Source organism: Garra rufa, chromosome 2 (assembly GCF_049309525.1).
Source record: "Garra rufa chromosome 2, GarRuf1.0, whole genome shotgun sequence".
Lineage (NCBI taxonomy): Eukaryota > Metazoa > Chordata > Actinopteri > Cypriniformes > Cyprinidae > Garra > Garra rufa.
Window position 1 is genome coordinate 7999990 of NC_133362.1, and position 17845 is coordinate 8017834.

The window sequence follows — 17845 nt, forward strand, 5'->3', positions numbered from 1 at the left end:
TACTAATCAACAATTAAGTTTTAATATATTTAAGGTAGGACATTTTACAAAATTCCAGATTTATCCATGATTTGATACCTGAATAAATAAGCTTTCCACTGGTGTGTGGTTTGTTAGGATGGGACAATATTTGGCTGAGATTTACAACTATTTGAAAATCTGGAATCTGAGGTTGCAAAAAAATCTAAATATTGAGAAAATCGCCTTTAAAGTTGTCCAAATGAAGTTCTTAGCAATGCATATTACTAATCAACAATTAAGTTTTAATATATTTAAGGTAGGACATTTTACAAAATTTTACAAAATTCCAGATTTATCCATGAATTGATACCTGAATAAATAAGCTTTCCTCTGGTGTGTGGTTTGTTAGGATGGGACAATATTTGGCTGAGATTTACAACTATTTGAAAATCTGTAATCTGAGGGTGCAAAAAAATCTAAATATTGAGAAAATCGCCTTTAAAGTTCTCCAAGTTAAGTTCTTAGCAATGTATATTGCTAATCAACAATTAAGTTTTAATATATTTAAGATAGGAAATTTGACAAAATTCCAGATTTATCCATGATTTGAAACCTGAATAAATAAGCTTTCCATTGGTGTGTGGTTTGCTATTTGGCCAAGATTTACAATTATTTGAAAAGGTGGAATCTGAGGTGGCAAAGAAATCTAAATATTGAGAAAATGGCCTTTAAAATTGTCCAAATGAAGTTCTTAGCCATGCATATTACTAATTAACAATTAAGTTTTAATATATTTAAGGTTGGAAATTTTACAAATATCTTCATGGAACATGATCTTTACTTAATATCCTAATGATTTGGACCAATTTTGACCCATACAATGTATTTTTGCCTATAGCTACAAATATACCCATGTTACTTATGACTGGTTTTGTGGTCCTAAGTCACATGTTTACGTTACTTCCTGGAAAGAGGATTGTGCATTGTGATATGCCAGGTTTGATTTTAAACACCTTTTTATTTTAAAATTTTTTACAATTCTTTTTGATTCATTTAAATAAATTTACATTGTCCGCCAACTGTTACTTTATTTTTTAATGTTCATCTACACCGTGTGAGTCAGACTAGTTCTTGTTCTTGCTATGATATGTGATATAGTATTGGTGGTCCATCTGACATGATGTATTTGCCCGATCTAACAAATTATTCATCCTCTGCCATCCTCAACCAACATTTGATTGATTAAATTTAGTTTGAGTTCAGAGTTGAAACTAAAACATTCTGTCAGGGGCCTCTGTGATTGAAGACAACAGTACCGAGTCAGGGCAGTGAATGATCAATCCAGAGGATGAAGCTCACTTTAATGAAGTGTCTGTGGAGTATGTTTACTCACATACTGCTCGAACTCTTCAATCATGGGGTTACGGCCTGATAAGGTAAATCTGGCTGTGAGTCTGTATTGTATTTATCTGGATCTGTTTATGAAGGCCTATGGACCAGGCCAGTGACAGAGTACCGAACTGACCTTATGTGCTTATCCCGACTGACAGAATTCAAGCATTGTCAGAATAGTTATGAGTGCACATGAAAGCTACAAAATTGTTGTGAAACTCTTGATTTTATTTCGCTTTTTTGGCTTTGCTTACTCTGCTCTGATTTGTTTTTCAAATTCAATCTTTGGGACTGACAGTCTAGGCTGAATCTACAGCACTACAGCAAAAAAACAAAACAAAAAAAAACTATAATTCATCTGATTTGTGAGTTTGAAGTCTGAATTAAATGTGATGAGAAAAATAAACTCATTTCTATTATTGTATTCGCTGCCAACACTCAAAGTTATCGGTTTGAGTCAGTCTAACAAATGACTTGCTGAATCTGTCAGAACGGTTGCTGAATTAATGTTACTCACTGGATGAATGGATGTTTATATCATAAGTTGTAGTTAGGATTTTTCAGTGCATCTGAAAGAAAATGTAATTTATTCCTTTGATGCAAAGCTGAATTTTTAGAACAATTACTCCAGTCTTCAGTGTCACATGATCCTTCAGATATCAATGGAATATGATTTGCTGCTCAAGAAAACAATTATTAATCTTAATTATTTCAAACTTTAGACCGGTAGTGTACAAAAGATTGAATTAATAGTTTTAGTATGTTGCAAAAAAAGTGTTTCTGTAGAAAGCGTCTGTAGTTGCTCCAGACCTCCTCCTCCTTTTGGAGGAGCGTGCCGAGTTGTCAGAAACCTCTTTGGTCAGCCATCGCTCTCATTCCAGAGAAAGTTCGATTTATCACCTTTGACCTTTGACCCCAGGCCCTGAAGCAGCGTGTCAGTGAACCTCCGGCGCGGCTGATTGAGAAAGCCTGATGCCGCTTGACGGGAGTGTTAATCGAGTTAGAGGATGGATGAATGGAGTAAGAATGGGTCGGGGGAACGAGTGTGTTTATATACAGAGCGGATGTTTGGATTGTCTGAATGAAAACTGTCGTGACGGCTCTGTACAGTGTTATTGTCGTGCCTAATTGAACAGCTAAAAGCTTTCATTCTGAACTGTTTATTGCTGTTTGATATCTCAACACCGCTTTAATTATCTTTTGCTCTCAAGGTCTTTTGTGTTTGCTGAATGTGATGTACAGCGTACATGATGTCATGACATCAAAATTTGAATCTGTTGGTTATAATAATACATTCGTTAGGCTGTTTCGGATTTGTGATTCATTAAAAGAATCACTCATAAGAGTCTTTTTTCACAAATCAGACTAGTCGTATCGTGCTGTGTTTATTTTTGCATGCAGCCTGTAAAAAACAGCAGCATAAGGATTTGCTCTGTATTGCTTTGCAATACGCAATCATATGACATTTAATTCAGACTAGGGATGTAACAATATCAAAATTCCACGATACGATAATATTGCGATATGAAGTCCACGATACAATATTCATTGCGATGTTTAAAAAATAAAAAAAATTACATTTTGCACATTTTAAAGTTAAATTATTCCATCTAATGCACTTTGAGAGTTAAAAATAAAGAGCTCAAACCCATGTTCTTAACTAAGAAAACTTAAGTTAGAATAAAGTCAGTGAATTGACTTGTACCTGAACTTTAAAGGGGACTCAACCCTTTTTTTAATTTGTGATATACTGTCTCAGACTCGAAACTCTAAATTACATTCACACTGGTGTTTTAGGAAGCCAAACAAATTAGAAAATTATAATATTAACAACAATGACAGCAATAGCCATATACTGTAAAACAGTTGCACTTGAAAATAAATGAAAATGAATATTTCATAGGAATGTTATTTTTGCTTTACACTACAGAAGGGAAATTAAAATACTTCTTTCCTAGTTTCTACACTTAAAAAAGATATTTTGCATTTGGACTGCAGTACCCATTTAAACCGTTAGCTGTCAACAATTCATACTGCTCTTTAAACTTTTATTTTATTTTAACGGAAACGGCAGTAGAGCTTTTATTTTGAAAGAAAACTACAGCTTTAGTGAAAACAGGCTTACAAAAATGCATCTCACTACAAATGTAGAGAAATGTTGTACTCTTCTGCTGCCAAAATAAAGCAGAACTGTTGTCCGTTGCATTCCCAAATGCGTGCTAAACTTAGTTCATGCAATAAATGAGTTTACTGCATATATTCACTTTGAACAGAGACGTTTTAAGGCATAGAAAGCACCGGATCACGAGATGATCACCTGAACGAAGTGCACGCTTTACTTTGAAACATGCAGCGAAAACAGACTTTTCAGTTTTAGTTCGTTGGACAGATACTATGTCAAAGCATAATGGCCCGAAGCAGAATTTTAAAGACCTTTTATGTAAAAATAGGAAGTTTAAATATATTTTAATATAACTACACTTTTTGCCTGTATGCTCATTTCATATCGTCATGTGATCACGATAATATCGAGACAGTTACATCCCTTAATTCAGATCAAAAATTCATAAGAGGTACCTCTAACCTTTTTTCTTGGTAAAATATGCCCACTTGAGTTGCAAAATACCATGCTGAGCATGTATTCTCCTGCATTTTAGATGTATTCACTTGGGTTGTCTCTTTAAAATGCTGATGTATTATGCAACCTGTTTACCCCAGAGGACCACGGCCCTCAGTTCTCTATTCAAGGTATCACATTTGTGCTGATTTTGAGTTTTGGCTTGACTTGAATTTTAAACTCAAGGCTTATTTAATTCTAAGAACTACTGTTTGCAAGCGAAAAAAAAAAATGCCAGTGGATGAATAAATGAAGATAGTATAAAAGTATAAAGTAAGCTTTCGTGCAGTACCTTTCTGGGACAGAAACCGAGTGTTGAGCGCCTGAAGGGGTTTTCCAGGGAATGTTTTTTCTTCTTTTTGAGTGGAAATAATAAAGCTCTCAATGTTTAGTTTGGGGGTGTAGGCAGGGGCTTCATACGGTTATGAGAGAACGTCCAGAACTTGCTGTTCACGGGTCTCGTCTGCTCTTCATTTATCATAATTTATTGGATGTAGTGTGATGGACTGCCAGCTACCTCTCTTTTTCCTCTCTCCTATTTTTTTCTCTCTCGCTCACTCTTTTGCTGTCTGTCTTCCTCGCACTCTATTTATCCTGCTTTATCTGTCTGCGCGCTGCTATCGTATTACAGTCTGGAGTAGCTTGAATCTTTCTCCATTACAGACCGGGATCAGGTCAAATCAGATGCAGAACATACAGATTTGTACATTTATAAGGCCTCTTCAGCATTTGATGACAAAATATTAACACAAGTTTCATTTATTTTGTTTGAAAGAAAGACAATAGATGTACTGTTCAAAATGAAGACAAACTATTGTGACTCATTGTGGTTTTCGTAGCCTTTTGTTTGCAGGTGTCATTATATTTTATACATTGCATATGATGTAACGAAATTTAGGCATTTTTTGGCAGTGTGCGGTGCGCTAAAAGTACAGAGTGCATCTAATCCATCTTTTTTTCCGGGTGGATTTTCCTACCAGTTCAGGCTGGTTTATGCTGGTTAAATACTGTGGTTCTGGTCAAATGGTGTGATTTGGAAGAACACCAGCTTTCAAAACACAACATATGCTGGACTTCTCGACAGCGTTTGCTCTTGTATTACAATGAGAGAACAGTGTGCGTACTGTAGTTGTGCTCACGTTTTATATTTCATTTCTCTTTTCCACCCCCCAAGCAATCTTTCCTTTTCTCATTCCCTCAATCTCCCACACGACCCGAAGCCAAGTTTGAGCAGTGTCTGTGTGGCGGATGAGTTTTACTAGTTATATTACAGGGAAACAGTGAAAATTAAACCCTACCCCCTATGTGTGTGAAATGATGAGGGCTAATTTACATTACCCAGCATCCCCATGAAATCTCTGTCAGCTGGCTTCCAGATGAGGCACTTCACAGAGTCAGATCCGTGAGCCGGTGACAGATCTGTTAATAACAATCATAACTTTTACAAAAAAATAAAAAATTCCCTAGCAATATATTGTTCCTCATCTGTCACTCTTGGCTTGGAGTTTTGCATATCCGTGTGTTTATTTTCTCTCATGTTCCTTCAGCTCTATTTAAGGCTGGTGGCCTATAGTTTGTGTATTTCTGTCAGTTTGTGCAATATTACATTATTTTCCCACTGCCTTATGCCAAAATTTAATTTAGCGCCAGTTATTTTACTCCCTTTTTAGTATGTTGTATTTCAAAGTATTTTAGTATGTTCTTTAGCTTCATTAAATTCACATTTTTTAAATTTCAATTCAGTTCCTGACACGATGAAGAATTGCATTTGAATTTTAAATGGCAGGAAGTAGAGTTCTAATTAACTGCAACATTGTAAATCATCCTTTTGAGTTTAAATGTAACCGAAGAGCAAAATTTCAAATTTTGGAATCCTACGGTGTCAAAATTCAAATTTTCAAAAACATTCAAATTGTTTAAAAAGCCTTGTTTCATAGGGCCTTTGCTCAGCGCTGCTGTTTGAGTTTATTTGAGTTGACATTGTAATTTTTCTTTTGAGTTAGTCAGCCAGGCCTAGTGGTTTATTCTCTCCTATTTTAACGTCCTGCTGCCTTGGAGGGCCATTTTCAGGCTTCCACAAATGACTGCTGCTTTTTTTCCCCCTTCTTCTTCAGCAATTCCTGTTTTAACAGCTCATGGGGGAAGGTGTTGGCTTCTTGACTGAATACGCAATGTGTGTCTGAAATTTGGCTTGCTGGAGTCAAGTCCTATAAACAAATGAGAACCGTCCAAGCTGTTCCTTTACTGAAGGAGTCATTGTTACACGTTTCTGGCTGTTCTGCTCTGAGACGCTGGTTTTGGAACCGTTCTGCTTCTATGTTTGTGACGATTGAGGTCAAGCTGTAGTAACCCTGACTGACCCGGTGACGTTGCCTAAGGGTGGAGAGATCCTTTTTCATCTTCATACCTGGCTAATTGTGAGTCTGAATCTGCACCTGACCCTCATTTGAACCTTTGAGTTGAGGCCACGTGCACTGATGTTTATCCCTCCACCCAGTGACTTCATGTTGTTTCAGTGAAGGATGTAAAATTGAAGTAGCTTTGTTAGTTGGACGGCTGCCTTGCTTGGCTTTATTTTTAGGCAAAAGTAAAAATGTATATTGTTCTTCTCTGTGCAAATTTCAAAGCTAAGATGTTGTGGTTGCTTACCTGACTCTTCAACAGTTTAAGATTTTTTTAGTTTGAAAAATGAAAAACAAATTGAGCAACAGTCACAGTAAAGACATTTATAATGTTACAAAAGATTTCTGTTTCAAATAAAAGTTGTTCAGTCATCAAAGTGTCCTGAAAAAATGCATCACAGTGTTCACAAAAACATTAAGAAGCAAACTGTTTTCAAAATTGATAATAAGTGTGTTGAAATAAGCATATTAGAATGATTTCTGATGGATCATGTGATGATAAAGAGTAATGGCTGCTGAAAATTCAGCTTTTCATTTTAAAATAGATTAAAGTAGAAAACATTTTAACAGTTTAGATTATAGAAATCCACATTATTATAATTATTTACTGTATTTCATTATAACATTTAATGTAATTGTAATTATGTATTTTTCAATCAAATGCTGATTTGGTAAGAATAAGAGACTCATTTTTCATGTTAAGCCTAAAACACTTAGCGAGTTAACCAAGTAGTAGTACTGACAGTGTTGTGTAACACGGCTGAAGACATGAAAATAGGAACAGATGAACCAAATCAATTGAGTCATTTACGCTGGAACCGCTCCGATAGATTCAAACTCATGATTTTGATCATTCATTTCAAGCAATTCACTAGCAAAAGCCAGGTCAAATTAAAAGAGCCATTCATTTTCAGATTTCGACATCGCTTTTAATGATTTTAAAAAGCAAGTAGTTAAGGGTGAAACTGAGCTTTTTTTTAAACCCTAAATCAGTTAAACTATTGGCATAAAATGGTTCACTGTTTAAAAGCGCTCCAATCAGATTGTGTATCACAAATCATTAGTTTCAGATTGGGACTTCAAAACACATATTGCAAATCATTTGATTTAGATCAGAACTTCGCTTATCATGAATCATTTGATTCAGATCGGGACTTTGAGGCACGTATCATGAATCATTTGATTTAGATCAGAATGGGTTTGTGAATCATTTCATGAATTCTATGATTCAAATCAAATGATTCACAATTTGAAGTCCCAATCTAAATCAAACTATTCACAAAATTCCAGATCTAAGTCAAAAGATTTGCAATCTGTGCTCCGAGTCCTGATCTGAAACGATGGTTTGCGAATCGTTATTCAGATCGGGACTTCAAAGCACGTATCATGATTCATTCGATTTAGATCAGAACGGGTTTGTATATCATATTGTGAATTCTATGATTCAAATCAAATGATTCACAATTTGAAATTCCTATCTAAATCAAATCTTTCACAAAATTCCAGATCTAAGTCAAATGACTTGCGATCCGTGCTCCGAGTCCTGATCTGAAATAATTGGTTTGCAATCATTATTCAGATCGGGACTTCAGAGAGTGGACTGTGAATCATTTGATTCAGATTAGGACTTTGGTGTGGGTTTGCGACTCGTTTTGCGATTCAGTTTGGAACGCAGATCACAAATCATTAATTTCATATCAGGATTTTGGAGTGAGAAATCTAGAATTTTTTTTTTTCTGTTTTTTGTCTTTAAACAGCAGAAAACATCAAACCCTTAAGGCAGTACAGTTATAAAAAGAAAGTATACACAAATACAAATCTATTAAGAAAATTAACTGGTTTTACCATAATAAAAGTGTAGTATACTTTGTAATACTTTAGTAGTAATACTTTGCATGCACTTTATTTTTGATAGTATATTTTTTATATATATATTTTTTTTTTTGATCTATTTTTCTTTTTTTAGAATTTGAAAAAGAAGATATCGTTTGATAAGTGAGGGATCTTACTGCAGTCCTTGAAATTCCAAAAAGTAGTGCTTGAAAAGTCCTGGAATTTAATTTTACAGTATCTGTATGAACCCTGCATTCAAAAATGTGGTTTTCCATTTAAAAAATGACTGTTACACACTTCTTGAATTTCAAAATTCAAAATGTTTGAATTTTAGTTTTTCAGGGTTTGTCTTACTTTTCTCGCTTCTGTGTCTTTCTGTAGGTGATGCTTGTGCGCTGAAGGAACTGGGCAGGGTGTTGGTGCTCCACAGGAGGACAGTGATGCCCTATGCGGCCTACGCCCGTAAGCGGAAGGGTTCGAATGACGAGAAAGAAGTTGAGCAGTACGCCAGTCTGGTGGGCCAGACGTGTGTGGAGAGAATCCTGCTTTACAGAGCCTAGTCCCTTTATACCTTACACCCATCTGTCTGTCTGTCCTTCTCTCTGTCTGTCTTTCAGAACATGCAAGTGTTTGTCCTCTTATACGCTTGTCTGTTGATTGTCTTCCTGATTGTTTATTTGTCTGCTTTTCATCTTTTTTCCTTTTCCAGAAGTCTTTTCCCCATCTGTGTGTACAGTTTTATTCTTTTTTTTGTACTGCTGTGCTTTGCTTCACTCACCCAGTCTTTCGTAATCTCTTTGAACTCTACTTTTATATTTTCTGGCCAGCAGCTCTTTGTAATAATCACACTCACTCACATGCTACACGCACATGTTATTTTATATTGTATCCCAAAATATTACCCATCTACAACTCACCAATCACATCTTCACTAGCCGTATAACAAGGAATGATGTGCGATAGGGCAGACCCTCACTTTAAATCTACTTGGCTGGGTATTTCTAGACCGTTGTGATTCTGAAATGCTTGGTGACAGATCACTACTTTCCCAAAGTCTTCAGTGTTCCTGATATTTATATTCTTCTAAAGTGACTGATACTATCCAAAGCAATGGAAGTCATACGATGAAAGACTTACAGGTTACTGGATTAGATAGAGGGTTGAATCGGTCCATTTTCCTGTGGAACAGATTTTTCTTTTCTCACTTTGTCTTTTGGTTGAAGTAATAGCTTGAGTGCTTTTATTTTAATATTATTGTTTTGTTTCAAACAAAATAAAAAAAGAGAGATAATCTGCTGGTGTGGTCTTGATTTGTTGACGTTTATGGCACTCGAAACAGCAGGTTTTTTGTGTTCGAGCAGTAAAGCGTCTCTTCTCATCCAGCTGTAGGTGACATTGTCTGGGCCGAACTCCAGTCCTCGTTCCTGTGCTTCGGTCAGATCTAAAGAGTAATGTGTGAAAGCTGATGCAGACAGCTGACTCACTCGCGTCTGGCCGGAGACGCTGTGTATTGTCGGCAGAACTGGCTCTGGTGAGAAGGGGTGGGTGGCCTTGGTGCTGAACCAAGAGCGAGAGCCAGCTGTAGATCCAGAGAATGTGCAAAATGAACACTGAGACCTCAGCAGAAGTCACCTGACATCTGATGCATTCCATCATGTCTTTGGGATAGCCACATAAATAATGCTTAGTCTCAACTTTTGTTGTCAACTTTTCTCTGCTTTTTCTGAACACTTAAACAGGAATAGATTGTTTGGCTGACATTTGAGGTGACCAACCACAGTTTTGTTTTTATTGGAAACAGTTGACAATCCAGAAGTATTGATATTGGTAAGGTTTTGAAAGAAGTCTCTTATGCTCATCATGGCTGTGTTTATTGGATAATAAATACAGTTAAAATTGTAATATTGTGAAAGGTTTGTACAGAACTGTGTTCTGTTGTAAAATATTGTAAAATGTAATTTATTCATGTGATGCAAAGCTGAATTTTTTGCTTTATTACTCCAGTCTTCAGTATCACATGATCCTTCAGTAATGCTGAATTACTCTTAAAGAAACATTACTTATTAGGGGTTCAAGCACGTAGCACTGAAACCCTATTGTAATTGTTAGAATGGCCAAGGATCAGCAATCTCTATGTAAAACTGATCAGGCAGACCAAACCGTAAGTCGTATAGATGTGAAATTTGGAGGAATGGTAGTACTCACACTGTCTACAACGTCACCAAGGCTCGCCCCAATTGGCCTGACGGGGGCGCTACAGTGATCAAAAGTGCGAAATTGCACATAACTCCTAAACCATTCGCCCCAGGCTCAAGTGTCTTATGTCGTCACCTCCTATCATCCTTGTGAACTTTTCGGGCATTTTGCATTTTTTGAAAACCTACTTTTGTGAACTAGTCCTAAGTTTTTAGCCTATTTTTGCCTATTTTTTTGCGTATGTAAAAGCTGAATCTGAGGTCACATAAAAAAAGTTGCAGAACTTGGCCACTTGGTGGCGCTATAAGAGGGGGAAAAAACATAAAACCCTATTGTAATTGTTTGAATTGCCAAGGATAAGCAATCTCCATGTAAATGATCGGGCAGACCAAACCGTAAGTCGTATAGACATGAAACTTGGAGGAATGGTAGTACTCACACCGTCTACAACGTCACCAAGGCTCACCCCAATTGGCCAGACGAGGGCACTACAGCGATCAAAAGTGCGGAATTGCTCATAACTCCTTAACCGTTCATCCAAGGCTCAAGTGTCTTATACCATCACCTCCTATCATCCTGGTGAAATTTTCGGGCATTGTGCATTTTTTGAAAAACCTACTTTTGTGAACTAGTCCTAGGGTTTTCACCCGGTTGGAACCAAACCAGTGCAGGAAGATTATCTGGAGAGTAAATTTCAAGAATAATCAAAAATAGTTGAACTTTCAACTCTTCATTGCAAAGGGATGCCAAAATGTACTAAAATGGCTAGAACTTTTGAACAGAACAAGATGTCTTTGCCAAACTCACAACTCGCATGTAAGAGCTGAATCTGAGGTCACATGAAAAAAACTGCAAAACTTGGGCCCTTGGTGGCGGAAAAAAAACATAAAAACAGCCATAACTACAACTTTTTGTATTTCAAAAAAATGATAGGCCGATGAACTTTGAGCACCTATTAGACAAGGTTGAAAAAGGTCAATCGGAATGAAACTTGGGGGGCCTGTTTGACTTATAGTCCTAAAGGTCTGTGAGAAATTTGAAAGAAATCGGCCACTGGGGGGTGCATTTTTCAAGGGTGTAAACCATTGTATATTGTGTGGTTTTTCACACTTACACACAATTCTCATATCACACCTATAGAACTCCTTATTTCAAACAACTTTGCCTCTAGATCACTGCTGTCAATAAAACTGTTAAATGACTGAGAAAATGTAAAAAACCTACTTTTGCAAACTAGTCCTAAGTTTCCATCTGGAAAGTACCACTGTAGTGCAATTCTCTGGACTCTCTAGGTCAATAATTATCAAAAAAAATGTTGAAATTCGCCCTTTGGAAAGCTATAACGGGGTCGTTTAGTTTAGGGACTTGTCCAAATATACCCAAAAGCATATCAAGCCTAAATAAAAACTTAAAACTTCATGAAACCTGGTGAGCAAATGCTATGATTCTAAACAAGCATGTGCCATAACACTCATAAACATTAAAAACACTGTATTTCTACGGCAAATTACCTGTATTTGCCAAAAATGTTTTTTAAATCATTGATTTAGTTAGTTAATAAATATCATTACTATCTCTTATGGTCGATATTATGTGTCCTTACTGAATAAAAGCATGTAGTATAGTTCTACAGGTCAGTGTTTTTGTTTAGTTTCTCTTGTGTCTGATGCAGTGTCTTTCAAAGATTTGATGCCATTAACCTGTTGAACTTTGGTGAATCTAGTGACTAGTTCTTCAAATGTATTTATCTAACCATGACTTTGTTTCCAGGTTAACTGGTACTATCCTGTGCACCTTTTTGAAAAATTACAAATTACAGCTTGTCAAGAGAACCAAGTGCCATATTTGTGTGCAGTATGCATCAGATGTTTTAGGATTGTACTTTCTGAGACTACATGTCTGTTGTATTGTATTCTTTTTTGTAACTGTTTTATCTTTCTCTTAGTCTCTCAGACCTCTGTTGGCGCTTTCACACTGTGTTAGTGTCTCTGCGCTGTGTTTGCTGAACTGTGCCAGCGGAGCTCTGGAGCCAGGACTGTAAAAACACCAGGCATCACTTTACCATTTTAGAAAATTTGGCCATGGTGTGTTTAAGAGGGCTCTGAGCCACAAGCTATTTGTGTTGACGTCCCAAATGATTTAGTCCTGATTTAGTGTCCCTTTCAGCACTGTGATGCTTTTGATAGTCTAATCACCATTTAACAAATTTAAATATAGCTTAAGTATTCATTTTTTTATGTTTACATCTTAAAGTGCTTAAAGGAATAGTTTTCCCAAAAATGCAAATTTTCTTAAAGTTTTCTAACCCTCAGGTCATCCGAGATGTAGATGAGATTTTCTTCAACATATTTGGAGAAATGTAGCATTACATCATATGCCCACCAATGGATCCTCTGCGGTGAATGGGTGCCGTCAAAATGAGAGTCCAAGCAGCTGATAAAAGCATCACAATAATCCACAAGTAATCCACACCAATCCAGTAGTTTTAAAGTTTATATATTCTTAATTTTTAATACTGTGTTTTTTGTTTTTTTATTGATAGTTGTTCATGAGTCCCTTGTGTCCTGAACAGTTAAACTGCCTGCTGTTTTTCAAAAAAAATCCTTCAGGTCCCACAAATTTTTAGTTTTTTAGCATTTTTGTGTATTTGAACCCTTTCCAACAATGACTGTGTGATTTTGAGATCCATCTTTTCACACTGAGGGACTCATATGCTATTATTATAGAAGGTCCAAATGCTCACTGATGCTTCAGAAGGAAGCAACAATGCATTAAGAGCTGGGGGGTTTCTTGAATTTGACGATCAGGGTACATTTCACTTATTTTGTCTTCAGGGAAACATTAATTTAGTACTTCTGAAGGGTAGTACTAAATGAAAAAATATGATATTTAGGCAAAATAAGAAAAATAAGTCTCATCTTCATTCCGTTCAAAAGTTTTCACCCCCCCCCCTTAATGCATTGTTTTTCCTTCTGAAGCATCAGTGAGTGTTTGAACCTTCTGTAATAATAGCATGAGTCCCTCAGTGTGAAAAGATGGATCTCAAAATCATACGTTCATTGTTGGAAAGGGTTAAAGTACACAAAAAGTAAAAAAAAAAAAAAAAAACAGAATTTGTGGGACCTGAAGGATTTTTTCTGAAGAACAGCGGGTGGTTTAACTGTTCAGGACTCCTGAACAACTATCACTAAACAAACAAAAAAGAAAAACACAGCCCTGGATCATTCAGGTAACAAAAGAGTATTAAGAATCAAGTGTATGTAAACTTTTAAACAGGGTAATTTTTATAAATTCAGCTATTATTTTCTCTTGTGGACTGTATGTAAGCATCTTTTCTGTGAAATATCTTATTTAGGTCAGTACTAAATAAAAAAACAACATGCATTTTGTATGCACATCCCTTTTTTGTTAAAATAATTAACATTTTGCACATTCTGCAAGGTGTATGTAAACTTTTGACTTCAACTGTATGTTGGTGAGAGGACAACAGGAGATGGACTCAAGATAAAGGCCTTAAAGGGATGGTTCGGAGTAGAATTGACTTCATTGCTATGCACTCCGAAGCCCATGTAAATACCCCATCCAAAGTTTTTTTTTACCTTAGTCAAACATTTATGGAGATATTAGAGTTTTTCGAATTGCTTGTTACAGGAGTGAATGGTACATGTGATGTATCTCGTAAATTGCACCACTAAACGTGCAAGTAATCTTACCAAACTTGTACAGTAGTGTAAATAGGTTATGTACTCACAAAACGCTGCATCAGAACATTTGTTAGTCCGCCATGAGTGTTTTAAAAACACGTTTTAGCCGATCCCTACTAGTCTCAAAAACTACAAATGGCGACACGTCGACGTCACTTCCCTGGTTTGAAAAAAGCACGTAAAAGTCCTCCTACAAGTTGACATGCACACAGATGTAGTAGGAGGACTTTTACGTGCTTTTTTCAAACCAGGGAAGTGACGTCGACTTGTAGTTTCTGAGACTAGTAGTTCTCGGGTAAAACGTGTTTTTAAAACACTCATGGTGGACTTACAAATGTTCTGATGCAGCGTTTTGTGAGTACATAACCTATTTACACTACTGTACAAGTTTGGTAAGATTACTTGCACGTTTAGTGGTGCAATTTACGAGATACATCACATGTACCATTCACTCCTGTAACAAGCAATTCGAAAAACTCTAATATCTCCATAAATGTTTGACTAAGGTAAAAAAAACTTTGGATGGGGTATTTAGATGGGCTTCGGAGTGCATAGCAATGAAGTCAATTCTACTCCGAACCATCCCTTTAATGGATTTGTTTCTTTCAAACACATAGCTTTAAGTTTTGCACGAGACGTTCATTGCTGGACTGGAGTGTTGTGGATTATTGTGATGTTTTTATCAGCTGTTTTGACTCTCATTCTGACGGCACCCATTTACTGCAGAGGATCCATTGGTGAGCAAGTGATGCATTGCTGCATTTCTCCAAATGTTCCCATGAAACAACAAACTCTTCTACAACTTGGATGACCTGATTTAAATTTTTGGTTGAACTATTTCTTTAAGATTACTTCAAACATCTTAAATGTACTCATTCCCCTCTGCTCCCTTTATTGCTCTGTGTACTACTTGCAAAGGTATCATTTTTCAGGTTTCGGGAAACACCAAGATCATCTCAAACCACTGTGACCCATGCTGAGGCTGCATTCTCCACAATCTATTTTACCATCCTTTTTCGGTAGAGGTACAGTAAACGCTCAGATATTTTTTGAAATGTGTTCAAACGCACAAACTTCGTTAAATCCCCTCCTTTTCCCTTAGTTTGATTTGAAGAAATGTTTTTGGATTTAGTATCATGGAGCGGTGACCGCAGGACAGGAACACTGGTTGCTTTGTGGCGCTGGTGAAGATTTTTCTCTGCCCTGAGACTCTCTTCATGTTTCACAAAATTAACCGCTGGGTTTCCGCATGGATAGGCCACATGAACCGATGGGAAGCGAGGAAAAGGAAAACGGTAAACATGGAATGAGATGTGAGGATATAATGTAACCTCTGGTAATGATTTTGCGTCATCCCACGCAAATGCTGGCGTTGAGTACAATGACTCCGATTATTTAGATGATTTGAGGTGCTGAGGTTAGCTTTATTTATTTATTTTTTATAAGCAGCATTGTATGTTTCGCAAGCTACAAGCATAAAAACATCTAATAACATCATATTCTTTGCATTTCTATTAAAGGTGTAGCTCACTTCCAGAACAAAAATGTGCAGATAATGTACTCACCCCCTTGTCATTCAAGATGTTCATGTCTTTCTTTCTTCGGTCGTAAAGAAATTGTTTTTTGAGGAAAAAATTCAGGATTTCTCTCCATATAGTGGACTTCTATGGTGCCCACAAGTTTGAACTTCCAAAATGCAGTTTAAATGCAGCTTCAAAAGACTCTAAACAATCCCAGCTGAGGGAGAAAGGTCTTATCTAGTGAAACGATCGGTTGTTTCTAAAAAAATAAAAAATAAAAAATCTAATTTATATACATTTTAACCTCAAATGCTCATCTCTGCATTAACTTTATGTATTCCAGTTCATGATAGTTAGGGAATGTTGAAAAACTAAAAAAATCTAATTTTCTCCTCCTTCAAAATCATCCTACATGCTGTTTTTTTTTTGTGTGTTTATTTTTTGGTAAAGGGCATTTGACCTAATTTGCACATTCATTTTGTAAACATTGGGTTGGTACTTCTGCAGCGTTGCAGGACGATTTTGAGGTTGGAGAATATAAATTGTACATTTTTTTTTTTTTTTTTTTTTAGAAAATAACTGATAGTTTCACTAGATAAGACTCTTCTTCCTTTAAACTGCATTTTGGAAGTTAAATTTGGGGGCACCATAAAAGTCCACTATATGAAGAGAAATCCTGAAATGTTTTTCTCAAAAAACATAATTTCTTTGCGAAGAAAGAAAGACATGAACATCTTGGATGACAAGGAGGTGAGTACATTATCTGTAAAATTTTGTTCGGGAAGTGACCTACTTGTTTAAGATAGTATGGAATATGAATGATTTTTGTAAGTAATTAATACTTTTACTCGGCAAGAATGCGTTAAAAATAATGGTCACATTTTATAATGTTACAAACATTTTTTATTTTATTTTCTGAAAAAAAAAAAAAGTATCACAGTTTGCACAAAAATAAATAATTATTTTCAACATTGATAAGAAATGTTTTTTAGGATCAAATCAGCACATTAGAATGATTTCTGAAGTATTATGTGACACTAAAGACTGAAGTAATGATGCTGAAAATTCAGCTTTGCATCTCAGAAATAAATTACAGTTTACAATACATTCCAATAGAAAATATTCCACAATATTTTTGTTTTTATTGGATGTTTGGTAACATCTTACTAGTATATAGTATATTTACTAATAGTATATTTAGGGTCAAATCTAATCAAATCTCAGATCTGGACTTGCGTGTTGAATATGAGTTGTCTTCAGTGTGAAAAGATGGATCTCAAAATCATACAAACATTGTTGGAAATAGCTCAAATACACAAAAATGCTAAAATAAAAACAAAACAAAGACTGTGTGGGACTTGAAGGATTTTTCTGAAGAGCAGTGGGTGGTTTAAATGTTCAGTGCAAACAAGGGACTCATGAACAACTATCGCTAAACAAACAAAATAGGAAAACACAGCTGTGGATCATTCAGGTAACAAAACAGTATTAAGAATCAAGTGTATGTAAACTTTTGAACAGGGTTATTTTTATCAATTCAACTATTATTTTCTCTTGTGGACTATACGTAAACGTCTTCTATGCCAAATATCTTATTCAGGTCAGTACTAAATAAAAAATAACATGCATTTTGTATGCATATCCCTTTTTTTAGTGAAATAATTAACATTTTGCTGATTCTGCAAGGACTTCAACTGTATGTTGGTGGATTTTGGACTCAAGTTAAAATGCCTTAATTATGAATTTGTTTACTAGCATATAGTATGTTTACTAATAGTATATTTAGAGTCAAATCTCAGATCTGGAGTTGCGCGTTGAATCGTGGATTTTAAATATTTCAGCTCTTTCAGTGCATCAGAAGAAACGTGGCAAACAGGCACGTCTCCAGTAAACATTATCTCTCCTCTGGCCTCCTTTATCTGTCCATTCAGAGAAGTTTGTTTTTTCCGTCTCGACACGGGGGCTCCGTCTAAACACTCACAATGCCCACTAGTGTGTGTTTGTGATACGTACGTGCTCTTTATACATGTTTGTGCTGGCATGGGCACAAGACGGATGAAGACAGAAGGAGAGTGAGTGATTCTCGTGTCCTGGCATGAGGGGTTAGCTTTCTAATTTTGTGGTTTTATTACAGCCTCGCTGTTGTTTCGCTTTTTTTGTGCCTTTGACTTGTAAATAAAACTGAGCGCTCCTTGTTTGGTTTGGCAGCCGGACGAGATC

General features: G+C 36.1%; 1 protein-coding gene across 1 annotated transcript in view; it reads left to right on the top strand.

The window, feature by feature from the left end:
* LOC141325837 (arginyl-tRNA--protein transferase 1) overlaps nucleotides 1-9482 on the top strand; it is a 124766-nt gene extending 115284 nt beyond the window's left edge. The window contains exon 13 of the mRNA XM_073834567.1: nucleotides 8587-9482. Within this exon, the coding sequence (XP_073690668.1) occupies nucleotides 8587-8765 (179 nt within the window). The 3' untranslated portion in view covers nucleotides 8766-9482. The remainder of the gene's footprint in view (nucleotides 1-8586) is intronic.
* Nucleotides 9483-17845: the final 8363 nt, after the last annotated feature.